This window comes from Musa acuminata, chromosome BXJ1-4 (genome assembly GCF_036884655.1).
Source record: "Musa acuminata AAA Group cultivar baxijiao chromosome BXJ1-4, Cavendish_Baxijiao_AAA, whole genome shotgun sequence".
NCBI classification, from domain to species: domain Eukaryota; kingdom Viridiplantae; phylum Streptophyta; class Magnoliopsida; order Zingiberales; family Musaceae; genus Musa; species Musa acuminata.
In genome coordinates this window covers 10,071,558-10,088,435 of record NC_088330.1, presented here as the reverse complement: position 1 = coordinate 10,088,435, position 16,878 = coordinate 10,071,558, and the positions used below count along the sequence as shown (strand labels likewise).

The window sequence follows — 16,878 nt, the reverse complement described above, 5'->3', positions numbered from 1 at the left end:
TGAGATTAATAGTGTAAGTTAGATCCTTATGGATTAATAGTCTAAATAGGATATTTGTTGTAATGCTTATGTATGTCCATGTTTTTTGTATGTTCATACTTTGCACAATATGTAGAGGGACGGTCGAATGGTTAACTGTCCCATTTTAGTTGAGTTTTGTGGTCATTTTAGGTTTTTAAATAAAGGTTTATCACGTGGACAATTGTGAGAGATATTCGGTCTGTAATGAACCATTTTGATCCTTTGTTATGTAATCGTCCGGAGCTTATAAAGTTTGTTTGTAATTTGCATTGGCTATGAAGTATTTTTCGAAATGATTACTTGTGGATCCCGAGTGAGGCGTTTTCTCTAACCCGATTTATCTTTTGTAGATCCTAGGGATCATAGGAGGTTTCGAGAAGGCTAATATTTACGGACGAACACACAAGGGTGCCGCACAACTTAGGCAAAACCAGCTAAGTTTGTGACAGATGGTATCAGAGCGGGACAAGCCCTCATAGAAACACTTGGCATGCAAACGTAGGAGATCTAACGGGACTGTATTAAGGGTAGCCATTACGTGTGACCGTTTGGGGAAAAACAGGCATGAAAATATAGGGAAAAGGAGTCGCTCGGAGGAGCGGGCATCTGAGATTGGCATTCAGAGGAATAGCCAACCCTTCGCGTAAGAGGCACCACGAGAACAAGCAAGCTTGGAAGAATGCGTAGCGCACGAAGGTTGAGATAGCTGAGTTCGAGCTACGACTCGACGTTGATAACAATACTTGATGGTACTCAAGGTAAGCGAGGCGCTTGGTAAAGGATAAGACTATGCAAGGTGGAATTGGTCGCTCAGCGATCGAAAGAGTTGTGCAAAACTCACATAGGTGAGAGGAATTGCTAACTCAAAGAATACAATACTCATGTAATGGCTTGTATACAGACGATGGAATGTTCGTGGCCATCCCAAGGCGATCAAAACTCGGCGCCATGGAGCATTGAAACTTTCTCTTTGACATGGGAAGGATACGTTCGTAGGAGGCTGAAGTGTGCAACGAGTTCAATATGTTGCTAGGCCTTGAGTGGTGCAGTAGGGGCTGTATTGACTTGGAGTCGCAATTTAGCAAGTGTGTTTACAGGAGGCAAAACAATGCATAGTTTTTCAATAAGTCGGAATAGTCTAAGGGGATGGTGGTCTCCGAGACTTTTAGAGTGAAGGAAACGAAGAGAGATGTTGCTCCAATGGGATAGATATCTAGGAGGGATAAGTCCCGGTTCTCTAGAGAGAGAATCATGTGCAACAGACCATACATGTTGATGAGGAGTATCTCAAAAATAATAACTCCATGAAGCTCAATGGATCGAGCGAGCGGTGATGAGTCGTCGTATGATCTCACTTGAGAGAATACATTGGTGGATGCATTGCGAGATCAAGTGGGGGAGTGACCCAAAGCAATACAAATGAAGGCATATTTAGAGTCAATATAGAGATCAGAGTCAATAGAGGGCTGACCCGTGAAATGGTGGGCGCGAGGGCCACCATCAACTCAATACAAAACGAGGAGTGGAGCAACTTTGGTGTAACTTGGCGAAGTACCCAAGCCGCATGAAGGGAGCCAACATAGAAGATGGAACATTGAACGGAGACACAGAGCTTTCATTAGATAGAGGTCAAGGGCATGAACTCTTGCAGAGGTAAGAGCGGGATCATGTTGTTCCATAGGTCCTTCATTCTGATGGAGTGGACTCATCTTGCATGGTACCAAAGACAAAAAGAGCTTCTGGGCACATGCACATTATCTCGGAGAAGCATTTGATGAACGAACTAAGGAGACTCAACTTGCGGAGGTAAAGTTGGGTTTAGAAGGCCTTGGCATGAGGCAAGAGGATGTGGAGGTGGGTACTCTTGAAGAATATGTCATAGTGCTGCCATTCAAGTTGTCATGAAGGAAGTGGTGCGCAACAGAGATTGTGCTAGTAAGGGCAAAGGCCCAGGATCTAAACAATGGTACACTAATTTCAGCAAAGTCGATGGACTTCGGGAGCCACTAGGCGACGAACTATCCTAGAGCTGTGTTTTGTCTGAGTGTGACCCGAGAGCAGGTGGACGAAGGTCGATTGCCAAAGAAGCGAACAAAATCGAAGATAGAAGAGGCCTTGTGATATGTTACCAAAGGCCACACATATGGAGGGATCACAATTCGAGTTCATCCCACAAGTATCAGAATGCAATGGAGATGTCACTAAGAGGTGACATGGTGTAGCAGATCGTGGTGGAATAATTCGTGGTAATGCGATACACATGAATGTAGTCCCGTGAGGGACTATATCATACGGAGGTATGATCGGGAGCTATTGGGAGCTCCACTTCGATGAACAATACAACGGTAAGAAGGGCTATGAATTCAAGGAGTGAAGGTCATGATACTGCAGAGGCGGGTCTTCCGTGCGTGCATCGAATTTTGCATCGGATGAAAACCTTGGTCATTAGTATATAAGGGTTATGTACCACCAAGGGAAAAATATGAATGCAAATACCAGTGAGTCCCATAGAAGAGACTTGATCATGCAGAGGTATGATTGAAGCAATTGGAGAGTTGGACTACTCTAGAGCCTATATTCACTTAAAGGAGCCTAGCAAGTCAAAGGACAAAGTCAAGTAAGCGAACGTTGCTACCAAGGAAGCTAAGGAGAATAGAATCAGTGTAAACCCTACAACATGAAGGCAGAGGCCATGTATGTGAGTTGCAGTTTGTCTTTCCATCGACTAAGGGGAATTACTTGAAGAATACAGAGGTGTTGAAACAGGGGGTCAAAAGGGGCGAGGAAGTGACGACGAGTCTAGAGGGACTTAGCTACCCAAAACCAAGCATCAGTTAGAACGGAGGTAGACTCAAAGGAGTGCCACAGAGGTAGATTTACTGATCGTGGAGAAAAAGGATGTAGATGCGAGGTGAATGATAGTAGGGCCATGGGCATGACAGCACCATGGTACCGTAAAGGCAAGACTTCTGTGAAGTCATCGATCCCTTGCTCTCATGGAAGGAGAGCGCTTGGTCGTGAAAACGGCCAAGGAGGTGAAGCATGCAGAGGTAAACTCTAAGTACCGAGACAAGGCTAAAGGGCAGAGGTCAAGGAACTTCGTTAGACTAGTGTCAATAAGTTTCTCATTAAGATAGCCGAAAGTGAAGGACTTCGGGTCGTGCAAGAGTGCACGACTAAGGAACGAAGCAAGCAGTACACGATGCTGTACTTTTGCTACTCAATGGAGTAGGCGACAGGGTTGATGAAGAAGATGGTACAATTCTATAGGCGACCAAAACTACAAGAGACTTACTCCAAGTTGGGGTGAAAACTTCCTACATTCCATAAGTTCGATGATATTGAGAAGGTGAATCACAATAACTAACTCAATGCAAGGAATGCAAACATTTCAAATACTTCAGAAGTGTGAGCAAAGACTAAGCGAAGGCTAGTAACCACCTCGATGTATGAAGTACAACCTTCAAAGAGGCAAAGAAGTCAAGTAACCTTTGTCTTCTAAACCCTTAAGAGAATGGGCGAAACCAAGTACCCAAATTCTCTTGTCTATCCAGCAGAGGGGCTTTGCAAATGTTCAAAGACTATTCGAAAAAATCAAATTGAAGACAATAGTTGTCAAATCCTCACCAATGATGATTAGTGCTACTGAGAGTAGATTACCCGCTTCATTTCCCAAGAAAATGTCAATCGAAAGTGGAAGTGGTGTGAACCTACTTAGAAGTCACCATTAAGTGAAAGAAGAGTCGATGGAAAAATTTTATTATGGAGGAACGACCCAAAAACTTCAAATGTTTATGAGGCGATGCTTGTTAAAGCTCTAACAAACATCCACTCAGTTCAAGCAGCATGAGGCATTTGAGAGACTGGCGTATAGTAAGGATGGTCTTTTCCTTCATCTAAAGGATCTGTAAGAACCAATAAGGATAAACACAACTCAGCTAACCCCACATTAGAGTCAAAGTTATTGGTGAGTTGAAGCAGCATGGTGGATCAAAAGTTCGACTACTCAATAACAACAGCGGAGAGCAGTTGGGAGCCAAGATGTCACGGACAAACTTCTAAACAAGATATTTGATGTAATGCTTATGTATGTCTGTGTCTTTTGGCATGTTCATGCCTTGTACAGCATATAGAGGGGCGGCCGAAGGCTTAATAGTCCCATTTTAGTTGGGTTGGTGGCCTCTTTAGGCTTGTAAATAAAGGTTGTGTCATGTGGACACGTGCGAGAGATTCTCGGTCTGTAATGGACCATTTTTACCCTTTGTTGTGCAACTGTTCAGAGCTTGTAAAGTTTGTTTGCAATTTGCATTGTCTATGAAGTATTTTTCGGAGATGTTTGCTTGTGGATCCCGATTGAGGCGTTCTCTCTAACTCGTTCTCTATTTTGTTGGTCCTAAGGGACAATGGGAGGCTTTGGGGAGGCTGACCTTTGCGGACGAACATGCAAGGGTGTCGCACGACTTAGGCAAAACTAGCTAAGTCCGTGATAGATGGTATCAGAACGGGACAAGCACTCATAGAAATACTTAGCATGCAAATGTGGGGGACCTAGCGGGGCTGCGTTGAGGGCAGTCAGCACACGCGTGATTGTTTGGGGGAAAACGGGCATGGAGATTAGGGAAAAGGAGTCGCTCGGAGGAGCGAGCATCTGACATTGGCATTCAGAGGAATGGCCAACCCTTCGCGCAAGAGGCACCACGAGAACAGGCAAGCTTGGAAGAATACGGAGCGCACAAAGGTTGGGATGGTTGAGTTTGAGCTACGGCTCAACGTTGACAACTATACTTGATGATGCTCAAGGCAAGCAAGGCGCTTGGTAAAGGATGAGACCATGCAAGGTGGAATGAGTTGCTCAGCGACCGAAAGAGTTGTGCAAAGCTCACAGAGGTGAGAGGAATTGCTAACTCGAAGAATTCGGTACTCATGCATGGGCTTGTATGCAGACGATAGAATGTTTGCGACCATCCCAAGGCGACCGAAACTCGGCGCCATAGAGCATTGAAACTTTCTCTTTGGCATGTGAAGGATACGTCCGTAGGAGGCTGAAGTGTGCAACGAGTTCAGCATGTTACTAGGCCTTGAGTGGTGCAGTGGGAGGCTGTATTTACGTGGAGTCACAATCTAGCAAGTGCGTTTGCAGGAGGCAGAACAATGCACAGTTTATTCAGTAGATCAGAGTAGTCCAAGGGGATGGTGGTCTCCGAAACGAAGAGAGATGTTTCTCTAATGGGACAGTTATCTAGGAGAGATAAGTCCCAGCTCTCTAGAGGGAGAATCATGTGCAACGGACCGCACATGTTGAGGAGGAGTACCTCAACAAACAACTCCACGAAGCTCAATGGACCGAGCAAGCGGCAAGGAGTCGTCGCATGATCTTGCTCGAGAGAATGCATTGGTGGATGTATTACGAGATCAAGTGGGGGAGCGACCCAAAGCAACTCAAATGAAGGCACACTTGGAGCCGATATGGAGATCGGACTCAAGGGATGGCTGACCCGTGGAATGGTGGGCGCGAGGGCCACCAACGACTCAATGCAAAAACGAGGAGCGGAGCAACTTGGGTGTAACTTGGCGAAGTACTCAAGTCGCATGAAGGGAGCCAGCATAGAAGTTGGAACATGGAGCAGAGGCACAATGCTTTCCTTAGACAGAGGTCAAGGACATGAACTCTTGTAGAGGCAAGAGTAGGATCATGTTGTTCCATAGGTCCTTCATTCTGATGGAGCGGACTCATCTTGCATGGTGCCAAAGATGAAGGGAGCTTCTGGGCACATGCACCTTATCTCGGAGAAGCATTTGATGGAGGAACTAAGGTGACTCAATTTGCAGAGGCGAAATTGGGTTTAGAAGGCCTTGGCACGGGGCAAGAGGACTAAGAAGGTGGGTACTCTTGAAGAATATGCCACAGTGTTGCCATTCAAGTTGCCATGAAGGAAGCGGTGCACAGCGGAGATTGTGCTGGTAGGGGAGGAGGCCCAGGATCCAGATAATGGTGCACAAATTACAGTGAAGTCGGTGGACTTCGGGAGCTACTAGGCGACGGACTGTCCTAGAGCGGTGCTTCATCTATGTGTGACCCAAGAGTGGGTGGATGAAGGTCGATTGCCAAATGAGCGAACAAAATCGAAGGTGGAAGAGACCCTACGATGTATTGGTAGAGGCCACACATAGAGGGTTCACAATTCGAGTTTATTCCACAAGGATCAGAATGCAATGGAGATGTCACCAGGAGGCAACATGGTGCAGCGGATCATGGTGGAACAGTTCGTGGCAATGCGATACACACGACTTAGTCCCGTGAGGGGCTAGATCATACGGAGGTATGATCGGGAGCTACTGGAAGCTCCACTTCGGTGAACAACACGACGGCAAGAAGGGCTATGGATTCAAGGAGTGAAGGTCATGGTACCGCAAAGGCGGGTCTTCCGTGCGTGCATCAAATTTTGCATTGGATGAAAGCTTTGGTCATTAGCATATGGGGGCTGTGTTCCACCAAGGGAAAAGTTTGAATGCAAGTACCAGTGAGTTCCATGGGAGGGACTTGATCATGCAGAGGTATGATCGAAGTAGCTGGAGAGTTGGACTGCTCCAGAGCTCATATTCGCTTAAGGGAGCCCGGCAAGTCAGAGGACAAGGTCGAGTAAGCGAACGTTACTACCAAGGAAGCTAAGGAGAATAGAATCGGTGCAAACCCTACAACGTGATGGCAGAGGCCATGCATGGGAGTTGCAGTTTGTCTTTCCATCGACCAGAGGGAGCTGCTTGGAGAACACAGAGGTGTTGAAGCAGGGGGTCGAATGGGGCGAGGAAGCAACGACGAGTCCAAAGGGACTTAGCTACCCAAAATCAAGCATCAGTTAGAATGGAGGTGGACTCAGAGGAGTGCCACGGAGACATATCTACTGATCGTGAAGAAAAGGGATGCAGATGCGAGGCGACGGATAGTAGGGCCATGGGCATGGCAGCGCTATGGTACCGCAGAGGCGGGACTTCTGTGAAAGTCATTGATCCCTTGCTCTCATGGAGGGAGAGCATTTGGTCGTGAAAGGGGCCGAGGAGGTGGAGCATGCAGAGGCAATCTCCAAGTACCGAGATAAGGCTGAAGGGCAAAGGCCGAGGAACTTCGTAAGACCGGTGTCAATGAGCTTCTCATCAAGATAGCCGAAAGTGAAGGACTTCGGGTCATGCAAGAGTGCATAACCAAGGAACGAAGCAGGCAGTACACGGTGCTGTACCTTTGCTACTCAGTGGAGTAGGCGGCAGGGTTGATGGAGAAGACGGTACAATCCCAGAGGCGACCAAACCTATGAGAGAATTACTCCAAGTTGGGGTGAAAACTTCCTGCATTCCAGAAGTTCGATGGCATTGAGAAGGTGAATCACAGTAGCTAACTCAATGCAAGGAGTGCAAACCCTTCAAGTGCTATAGAAGTGTGAGCAAAGAGCAGGCGAAGGCCAGTAACCAGCTCGATGCATGGAGTACAACCTCGAGGAGGCGGGCGAAGTCAAGTAACCTTTGCCTTCTCAACTCTTAAGAGAATGGGCGAAATTGAGTACCCCAATTCTCTTATCTATCCAGCAGAGGAGCTCTGCATATGTTCAAAGACCCTTCGAAGATAATGGAAGACAATAGTTGTCAAATCCTCACCAACGGTGATCAGTGTTACTGAGAGTAGATTGCCCGCTTCATTTCCCAATGAAATGCCAATCGAAAGCGGAAGTGATGCGAACCTACTTGGATGTGACAACTAAGAGAAAGAAGAGTCAATGAGCAAATTTTGTGGAGGAGGGACCCAAAACTTCAGAAGTTTACGAGATAATGCTCGTTAAAGCTCCAATAAGCATCCACCCAGTTTAAGCAGTATGAGGCATTTGAGAGACTGGCGCAGTAAGGATGGTCTTTTCCTTCATTTGGGGGATCCGTAGGAATCAACAATGATCAACACAACTCAGCCAACCCTACACTAGAGTCAGAGTCATTGGTGAGTTGAAGCAGCATGGCGGATCAAAGGTTCGACTACTAAAAAATAGCAGCGGAGAGCAGCTAGGAGCCAAGAGGCGCATTGTAGCTGGAGCAGAAGATTGAAGACTCAACAAAGGCGAGAAGTTGCAGTGTCGACAAAGGCTTCAACGAGGACGTCGAAGGAATAAGTGGGGGAGAATGTCACAGACAAACTTCTAAACAAGATGTTTGATGTAATGCTTATGTATGTCTGTGTCTTTTGGCATGTTCATGCCTTGTACAACATATAGAGGGGCGCCGAAGGCTTAATAGTCTCATTTTAGTTGGGTTGGTGGCCTCTTTAGGCTTGTAAATAAATGTTGTGTCATGTGGACACGTGCGAGAGATTCTCGGTCTGTAATGGACCATTTTTACCCTTTGTTGTGCAACTGTTCATAGCTTGTAAAGTCTGTTTGTAATTTGTATTGTCTATGAAGTGTTTTTCGGAGATGTTTGCTTGTGGATCCCGATTGAGACGTTCTCTCTAACCCGTTCTCTCTTTTGTTGGTCCTAAGGGACAATGGGAGGCTTCGGGGAGGCTGACCTTTGCGGACGGACACACAAGTGTGCCACACGACTTAGGCAAAACCAGCTAAGTCCATGATAAAGAGGCGCATTGCAGCTAGAGCAGAAGATTAAAGACTCAACAAAGGCGAGGAGTTATAGTGTCGACAAAGGCTTTGACGAGAACGTCAAAGGAATGAGTGGGGGAGAATGTCATGAACAAAATTCTAAACAGGATGTTCGATATAATGCTTATGTATGTCCGTATTTTTTGGTATGTTCATGCTTTGCACAACATGTAGAGGGATGGTCGAAGGCTTAACTGACCCATTTTAGTTTGGTTTGGTGGTCATTTTAAGCTTGTAAATAAAGGTTGTGTCATGTGGATACTTGTGAGAGATATTCGGTCTGTAGTGGACCATTTTGACCCTTTGTTGTGCAACCATTCTAAGCTTATAAAGTTTGTTTGTAATTTGCATTGACTATAAAGTATTTTTTCTGAAATAATTGTTTATGGATCCCGAGTGAGATGCTTTCTCTAACATGTTTTCTCTTTTGTAGGTCCTAAGGGCCATGAGAGGTTTCGAGGAGACTAACCTTTGCGGACTAACACGCAAGGGTGTCGTATGACTTAAACAAAACTAATTAAGTCTGTGACAGGTCGACTCAGCCTAACCTGCCTAAATTAAAATAATTATGTGTCATATGCTTAAAAGCTTGTTTATCACTTGCATTAAGGGTTTGAAGCCTTTACCGAGAAAAATGAGAGGAGATAAATAGTAGGAGAAATGAAAGAGATTTAAATTCTCTCTTTTGATCAACAAACTCAGAGAATTTAAATTAGAAAAAAATTTGTTTGATTCTTTTTTATCTGAGGTTTATAATTCTTATACAAATTCTTCTACTTTATTTTGTGAACATTCTAACAAGCCACTTTGTGCACTCTCTATCCTCTATCCTGGCAAGTAAGCCACTTTGTGCACTTTCACTAACCCTAGAGAGAGAGAGAGAGAGAGCAATAAAAAAAATTAATATAATTTGTGAGGCAGTCTCTGTCCTTGCAAGTAAGCCACTTTGTGCTCTTCCACCTTCCCCAACCCAAATAAGGCTCAGTTCCAACACACACACACACACAGAGAGAGAGAGAGAGAGAGAGAGAGAGAGAGAGAGAGAGCAATAAAAAAAATTAATATAATTTGTGAGGCAGTCTCTATCCTTGCAAGTAAGCCACTTTGTGCTCTTCCACCTTCCCCAACCCAAATAAGGCTCAACTCCAACACCAACTTCAAATCAATAGCACCATGCCATCATTCATCATAGTGGGTGTACATGGAATTCCTTGTCAATGTAGGTGATTTAAGTGACTTAGCCACCTCAAGGAGGACCAACCAAACTGGTTCAAGTTTCACATGAGAGGTGAGAGAAGTTGAGCCAAGGAAAGAGGTCAAGTCATAGAGGACAACATGTACAATTCTATTTCACCTAATTTAAATGACTGATTTGAGAGATGCCACCCAAATCTTCCTAGCTTTGGACTTTAAGTTTGTCTTTATGGTTTGAAAATAGTATAGTAATTAAAAGATGACAATCTTGGTTGTCATTTTAAAGATTTGTGATTAGATTCCCCATATTTCACAGAAGATCTCTAAGAAATCTCCCTAAATAAATTAAATAGTCTTATAAATTTTTAATCAGGAAAGGTTTCTTATAACATACACATTCATTCTATGATGGGTCTTCATCTAAAATAATTAATTATGGTCGCATTTTGTCTTTACTCCTTTTTATTTTGGAAGTGGACATCCTTTACACCACAATATATGCTGATCAACAAGTGAAATTTCACAACATACTTTATTCCAAAGTCTCCTAATATGCATATTTTTGACACCACCAATTCAGATCTCTTATTTAAAATGAAAATAAATAGTTCAAGCAGCTGTGTTTTGCTAATTTTGGACCACAATACTTGTTGTTTTTAATTTCCTTAAAGCTAGCAAAGTTGACTGTATTAGAATAACCCCTTAGTGGTAGCTGTATAATGTTCTCCATCAAATGAATCTTGGATGAATGTGGTTGGTATGCTATTCAACCAGCTTAATTTTCTTGAGGAAGACTCTTTTATTAGGTGCTCAATTAGAGGATACTGATTGGAGGATCAATCATAAAGTTTGCTCAATCGTACACATCAAATGAATATTTTGTTTACGATTTCTCTTAGTTTTTCTCTCGATCAACATAATATTTGTGAACTTATTGGAGGTTTTGAAGTCCCTGGAAATATTTATAGCAACACAACAGTATTTCTCAAAAGAGGGAGAAAAAGAAGAAGAAGAAGAAGAAAAAGAAGAAGACATGGCACAGAAGCATCTTCAATGGATTCCATGTAGCAAATGCCATGCATGTTCTCAACAAGAGAAGCACTTCTCTTCTCTAACATGGTTGTAAGTGAGGTATATTATGAGATCTCTGAAACATGGAATCTTACAGTTTGTCACTTGCAATTCATGCAGACAGGCAGCTCACCATTACTTCATTCATTCATTAGACTAAGAGTAGATGCTGCTGCTCATCCAATTCCCACAGGGATAGGTGTTGAGATTTGGTGGCTTTTCAGTATGCCTCCAATGAGGGCTTGTTAATGGTTGAGGCCTTTCATAGTGCCAACTCAATCATCATCTCCATCTCGAGTCAATGAACATATTCTTACAATAATATTCAGATCATTTGGTATATGCAGTGGCACTCAATCAATCAGCAGCTCAATGAGTCATTTTATTCAATATGAGAAGAAGATGGAGATATAAAGATATCATCATTTTACCATTGGTGATGTACTTAAAAATAAAAAATAAAGATATTTCCTATAAAAATAAGCATATACTATAATTATAATTATACTTATTAATGTCGTTTCTTCACTTTGGCGATTTTTACTCGGTCCTTTTCGCTCACCCACCCGATCATACCGTGTCTGTCGACACCCAACCATTGGATCTCTTCTCGACGGCCCAGATTCTTTCCCGGACGCGGGGCCCTTCGCGTTCTAATCCACACGTCGAAGTAGGTGAGATGGCGACGACCCCGTAGCTCCCATGTTGCCATCCGCGTGCCGACCCGTCTCATCTGCCGTCGATCTGCATCGCGGAAGTGAATCCGACGGTACAGAGTCGTCCACGACACCGTAAGAGCCTGGTCACGCCAACCTGACGTCACGCTCACCGCACTGGAACCGGTCCACTTGACCCGGTTCGCGGTAGGTACGACCGGGCCCATTCGAGCCGGACGGTCACTTTTGGACCTCAGTGTTCTCGTCCAACGAACACGATCGTATTGGGGTAGGTGAGGTGCTTACCTGGCGCGATCTTGACCGCTTGTCTTCTTTTGCGGTCAACAGTTGCTCTCGTCAACTCCGCACCCACATCACTTACCAACCCAACATCAACATTTTGTACCTATTATACCCCTGCTACAATTTCGAAAATTCCCTTCATGTCCTCACCAACTCCGAAACCGCCTCCACCGGTATATTACCTTCCCTCCCTCAGCCCCCTCCTTCCTCAGGGAAGAGACACCGGAAGCCATAACTCTCTTCTCTTTCTTTGCCTTTATCCACCACCGTTATCTCCGCCCACCTCCGCCACCGGAGCATCCACATGGGGTCGTACTCGATGCCGGAGGAGACCACTTTCCGGTCGAAGTTGCCGGACATCGACATCAACAACCGCCGACCGCTTCACGCCTACTGTTTCGAGCGGTTGGCCGACTTCGCTGACCGCCCCTGCATCATCGATGGCGCCAGCGGCGCCGTCATGAGCTACGCCGACGTCGACATCGCCGCCCGCCGCGCAGCCGCCGGCCTGCACCGCCTCGGCGTCGGGCGGGGGCAGGTCATCATGATCCTCCTCCGAAACTCCCCTGAGTTCGTCCTCGCCTTCCTCGCTGCCTCCCACTGCGGCGCCGTCGCCACCACCGCCAACCCCTTCTACACCCCGGCCGAGATCCACAAGCAGGCCGCGGCCTCGGGAGCCCGCGTGATCGTCACCGAGTCCTGCTACGTCGACAAAGTCCGCGAGTTCGCGCAGGAGCGGGGTGTCACCATCGTGTGCGCCGACGGGCCTTCCGAGGGCTGTCGCCACTTCTCTGAGCTCCTGGACGCCGACGAGCGCGACCTCCATGAGGTCGACATCGACCCCGACGACGTGGTGGCGCTGCCGTACTCGTCGGGGACGACCGGGCTGCCCAAGGGTGTCATGCTGACCCACCGGAGCTTGATCACCAGCGTGGCCCAGCAGGTCGACGGCGACAATCCCAACCTCTACTTCCACAAGGAGGACGTGCTGCTGTGCGTGCTGCCTCTGTTCCACATCTACTCGCTGAACTCGGTGCTGCTGTGCGGGCTCCGGGTGGGCGCCGCCATCCTGATTATGAGGAAGTTCGAGATATCGGCCATGCTGGAGCTGGTTCAGCGGTACCGCGTGACGGTCGCGCCGCTCGTGCCGCCGATCGTGCTGGATTTCGTCAAGAGCCCGCTGGTCGACAGCTACGACTTGTCCTCGATAAGGACGGTGATGTCGGGGGCGGCGCCGATGGGGAAGGAACTGGAGGACAAGTTCATGGCCAAGCTCCCCAACGCTACGCTCGGCCAGGTGAGACGACCAACTCCTTTCCGCCCTCTTATTCCTCGGTTCGGATGAACCTGGGCCACCATGTCAGAAGAAGCAGAGCCTTATGTTCCCGACCACCACATGCGAATCTAACACACAAATGGAGGAACTGAATACATGACGATATCCACTTCCCTGTCTCAGGGCTACGGCATGACAGAAGCCGGGCCGGTGCTCTCGATGTGCCTCGCCTTCGCCAAGGAGCCATTCCCGGTGAAGTCCGGGGCGTGCGGCACCGTCGTGAGGAACGCGGAGCTGAAGATCGTCGACCCCGACACCGGCGCGTCGCTGGGCCACAACAAGCGCGGCGAGATCTGCATCAGAGGAGCCCAAATCATGAAAGGTGAGATCCCAATGCCACAGCGTAGCCCACAACTTTCTTGCCATCATCGCACCTCCAAAGCTGTGTTCTTCTTTCCGATGCCATTACAGCGTAGAATAGTCTAATGCGCCATTCACTGTCAACGAGACAACGTGGGAACGTGAGTGGTTTGGTTAGTACGTCCAAGCAAAGGACGAAATCTTTGGTTTAGGTTGACAGACCAAGTCCAAATCCAAAGAATGAGTTGCGGAGAAGACAAAGTTACAGATATGGACTGGTCACCAGAAGCTGAGGCATACAGTCAATCAATCACATGAATCACACAGTTCATCATTTTTTTGATTCCAATCATTTAAATCACATGTGGCTAATCTATCTTATTTCTTTAGGGGAATTGCAAGGGGACGGTTAATTAGGACACACGTAGTTGACTGTTCCACCAAATATGAAACAATATATACATGCACAGAGAGAGAGAGAGAGTCGTGAGCATGTTCATGAGGGCTGCCACACACACCAACTTTTAGCCGGAAGGTACAAGTGACGTTGATGTAAACTAGGAAAAATATAGACTTGTACTCAGCCATAAGTTGGTGGATCCAAGTCAATAATCAGCAGAGAATAAATAAGTAGTAGCCAAGTAGGAGTGAAACATAGAAAAGAAGTCATAGATCCATAGGCAGGAAAAGTCAAACTTGTTGGGTTGTGAGCACTACTGAATGAGTCCCATTCTATAATACTGAGGCTTAAACCATTGGTCGGAGAGCTTTATTCTTAATGCTGCATGTGGAAGCTGACTCTTTGGCCAATAAAGATAGCTATTACAATGTGTATGAAAAGGTCCATTAGAACTATCCATACCAAACAACCCTTTGCCTATCAAATCTTAGTCTTTGGGTGATATAAGAATCATGGAAAGATATGGTACCGAAAGCTTTCCAAGTCCACCACATATATTGAAGGATTAGACAATGTTGTATGTTGAGGCAAGTGGTGGAGAAGCAATTTGCAGTAGGTGGAGTTGCACCAGACATGGCTTTTCCTGCTGCCCACTTTGTGAATGGAGACAGCACTATGAACACGAGCAGCGGAAGACAAATGATAAGTTTTCATCTTAGCTTTCGAGCACGTCGGATCATATGAAGATAAGATGGAATCTCTTAGATCTTAGAACTCACCAAATTGCTGCTGTGACTGGGACAGGGTATCTCAATGATCCAGAGGCGACGAGGAACACCATAGACAAGGAAGGCTGGCTGCACACGGGGGACATCGGCTTGGTGGACGACGACGACGAGATCTTTATCGTGGACAGGCTCAAGGAGCTCATCAAGTACAAGGGGTTCCAGGTAGCCCCAGCCGAGCTCGAGGCCTTGCTCATCACCCACCACGACATTGCCGATGCTGCCGTCGTCCCGTGAGTTCTCCTCCTCACACGTAGCTTCATCAGATGCTTCCTCTTCAGATGTTCTCACCGGCAAAATTGGTGCAGGATGAAGGACGAACTCGCCGGGGAAGTCCCTGTGGCTTTCGTTGTGAGGTGCAATGGGTCTCAGGTCACGGAGGAGGAGATCAAGCAGTACGTCTCGAAGCAGGTAGATCCCCGAACACTTTACGTACAAACAGATTCCATGAACGATCCATCACGAGGCTCTAACGAATCGTTCTTGTCTCAGGTGGTGTTCTACAAGAGGATCAACAAGGTGTTCTTCACGGAGGCCATTCCCAAGGCGCCATCCGGCAAGATACTGAGGAAGGATCTTAGAGCGAAGCTAGCGAGCCCATTCCCCTCCGCGTGATCTCCATCCTGCGGTGTTCTCGCGTCCTCCGCCTCCCACGTAATTGGAGGATAAGTCTCTGTAGTATTCTTCTTCTTCTTGCCGAAATGCCCCAAGCGAAGGGATCAAAGAGGTGTTTAGTGGTATTCTTCGTGGGTTTTGGTCTCCCCAAGAAGCTATAAATATGTAATTGATTTGTTTACATTTGTTAGATTGTGTGCTGTTCTGTTCTCATACAATATGGCGTGTTTTTTCTTTTTTAAATTAATATATTTGAGATCGTAATGATTAATACATAAAAATGTTGGGAGGGAGAGAAAAAAAAAATTCACAGAGGTTAACAATCAAATATTGTACCAAAAATCTAATATAAAATTTAATATGATTCGATGTCTCCTCCATCATATCTATGGATAAAATTAAAATTTTTATCATATAAAATTAATCTCACATGATCCTTAAGTTATTCACATGATTCCTCTTGTATATGTTTCAAGAGAAGATTTTGTTAGGATGAGTCGGTACTAAGAGGGGAGGATAAATTAGTGTAGCGATAAAAATCACGTCGAGTTAAAAATCTTTGTTTCGATAAAAAATCGTATCAGAAAGATGTTAACTTGAAAGTATACAAAAGCACAGTGAATAAATAAATAAAATAGTTTATAATGAAAGTAAAAAGTTTAAAATAAATATAAATCGAGTTTTATAGTGGTTCGGTCATCATGACCTACATTAATTCCTGATTCCTCTTTTGACGAGGCCACCGATATCCACTAATAATCTTCCTTCAATAGACGAAGATCAACTATTTTTTTACACTCTTTCTTCTTTTCACGGGTTTAGGAGACAACCTTTACAAGCCTCTCTTTCTTAGACCTTACTTTTCCCTTTATACAAACTTCTAAATACTACAAAGAAGTGATCCTAAATCCTTAGAGAGTTTTTCGATTTTTTTCAAGTATTTTTTTTCCTTTTTCAACTCAATTTCATGCTCAATTCCTGCTATTCTATGTAGGAATAATTGGGGTATTTATAGACCCCAAATAATTTCAAAATTAGAGCAAAAAAAGGTCTCATCTCAGGTTTCCCAGGTCCTAGCGGTACCATCGCTTGTGTTGGGCGGTACCACCGCCTAGACTGGTGGTACCATCGCCTGATTAGTCTCAAAGACTGTGTCACTGATGATTCCACATGTTGGGTCATTATTTGGGCCAACATAGCCCAAACTTGGGCCAAATTGGCCTCCTAATTGAGTTGGCCCAATTCCAACCCAATTACACTTAAAACATACTTCGATCTAGACAATTATTATAAATTAAATCAAATGTTGTCCGGCATTTCATTGGTTCATCGATGCCTCGACCGATTCTTTGGCGTATCATCCTCTCTTGCCGCCTATTGCCTAGTTGAACTCCACAACTTCGATTTCCTTGGCATAATTTTTGCTCTTCTTGGCCCGATGCTCGAACCCATGGCTCGAAGCCTTCTACCGATATGTCGACCAATCCTCCAGCTCGATGTCCAATCTTCTGACATGTTCCACTCTAGCCAACATGATTCTTCCTGCTTTAATTATCTCTCCCTA

General features: G+C 45.5%; 1 protein-coding gene across 1 annotated transcript; it reads left to right on the top strand.

Moving 5' to 3' along the window:
* Positions 1–12,061: 12,061 nt before the first annotated feature.
* Positions 12,062–15,504, top strand: LOC135647422 (4-coumarate--CoA ligase 3-like). The gene is made up of 5 exons (XM_065165702.1): positions 12,062–13,175; positions 13,338–13,536; positions 14,719–14,932; positions 15,008–15,110; positions 15,192–15,504. The coding sequence occupies exons 1-5, from the start codon at positions 12,183–12,185 to the stop codon at positions 15,312–15,314; spliced, it is 1,632 nt and encodes a 543-aa protein (XP_065021774.1). The 5' UTR covers positions 12,062–12,182; the 3' UTR covers positions 15,315–15,504.
* Positions 15,505–16,878: the final 1,374 nt, after the last annotated feature.

Bases quoted from the DNA above. Each gene is read 5' to 3' on its own strand.
- LOC135647422 (XM_065165702.1), top strand. From the start codon at position 12,183: ATGGGGTCGTACTCGATGCCGGAGGAGACCACTTTCCGGTCGAAGTTG. The intron at 14,933-15,007 runs GTGAGTTCTCCT...AAATTGGTGCAG, and splicing joins GCCGATGCTGCCGTCGTCCC to GATGAAGGACGAACTCGCCG. The intron at 15,111-15,191 runs GTAGATCCCCGA...TTCTTGTCTCAG, and splicing joins AGCAGTACGTCTCGAAGCAG to GTGGTGTTCTACAAGAGGAT.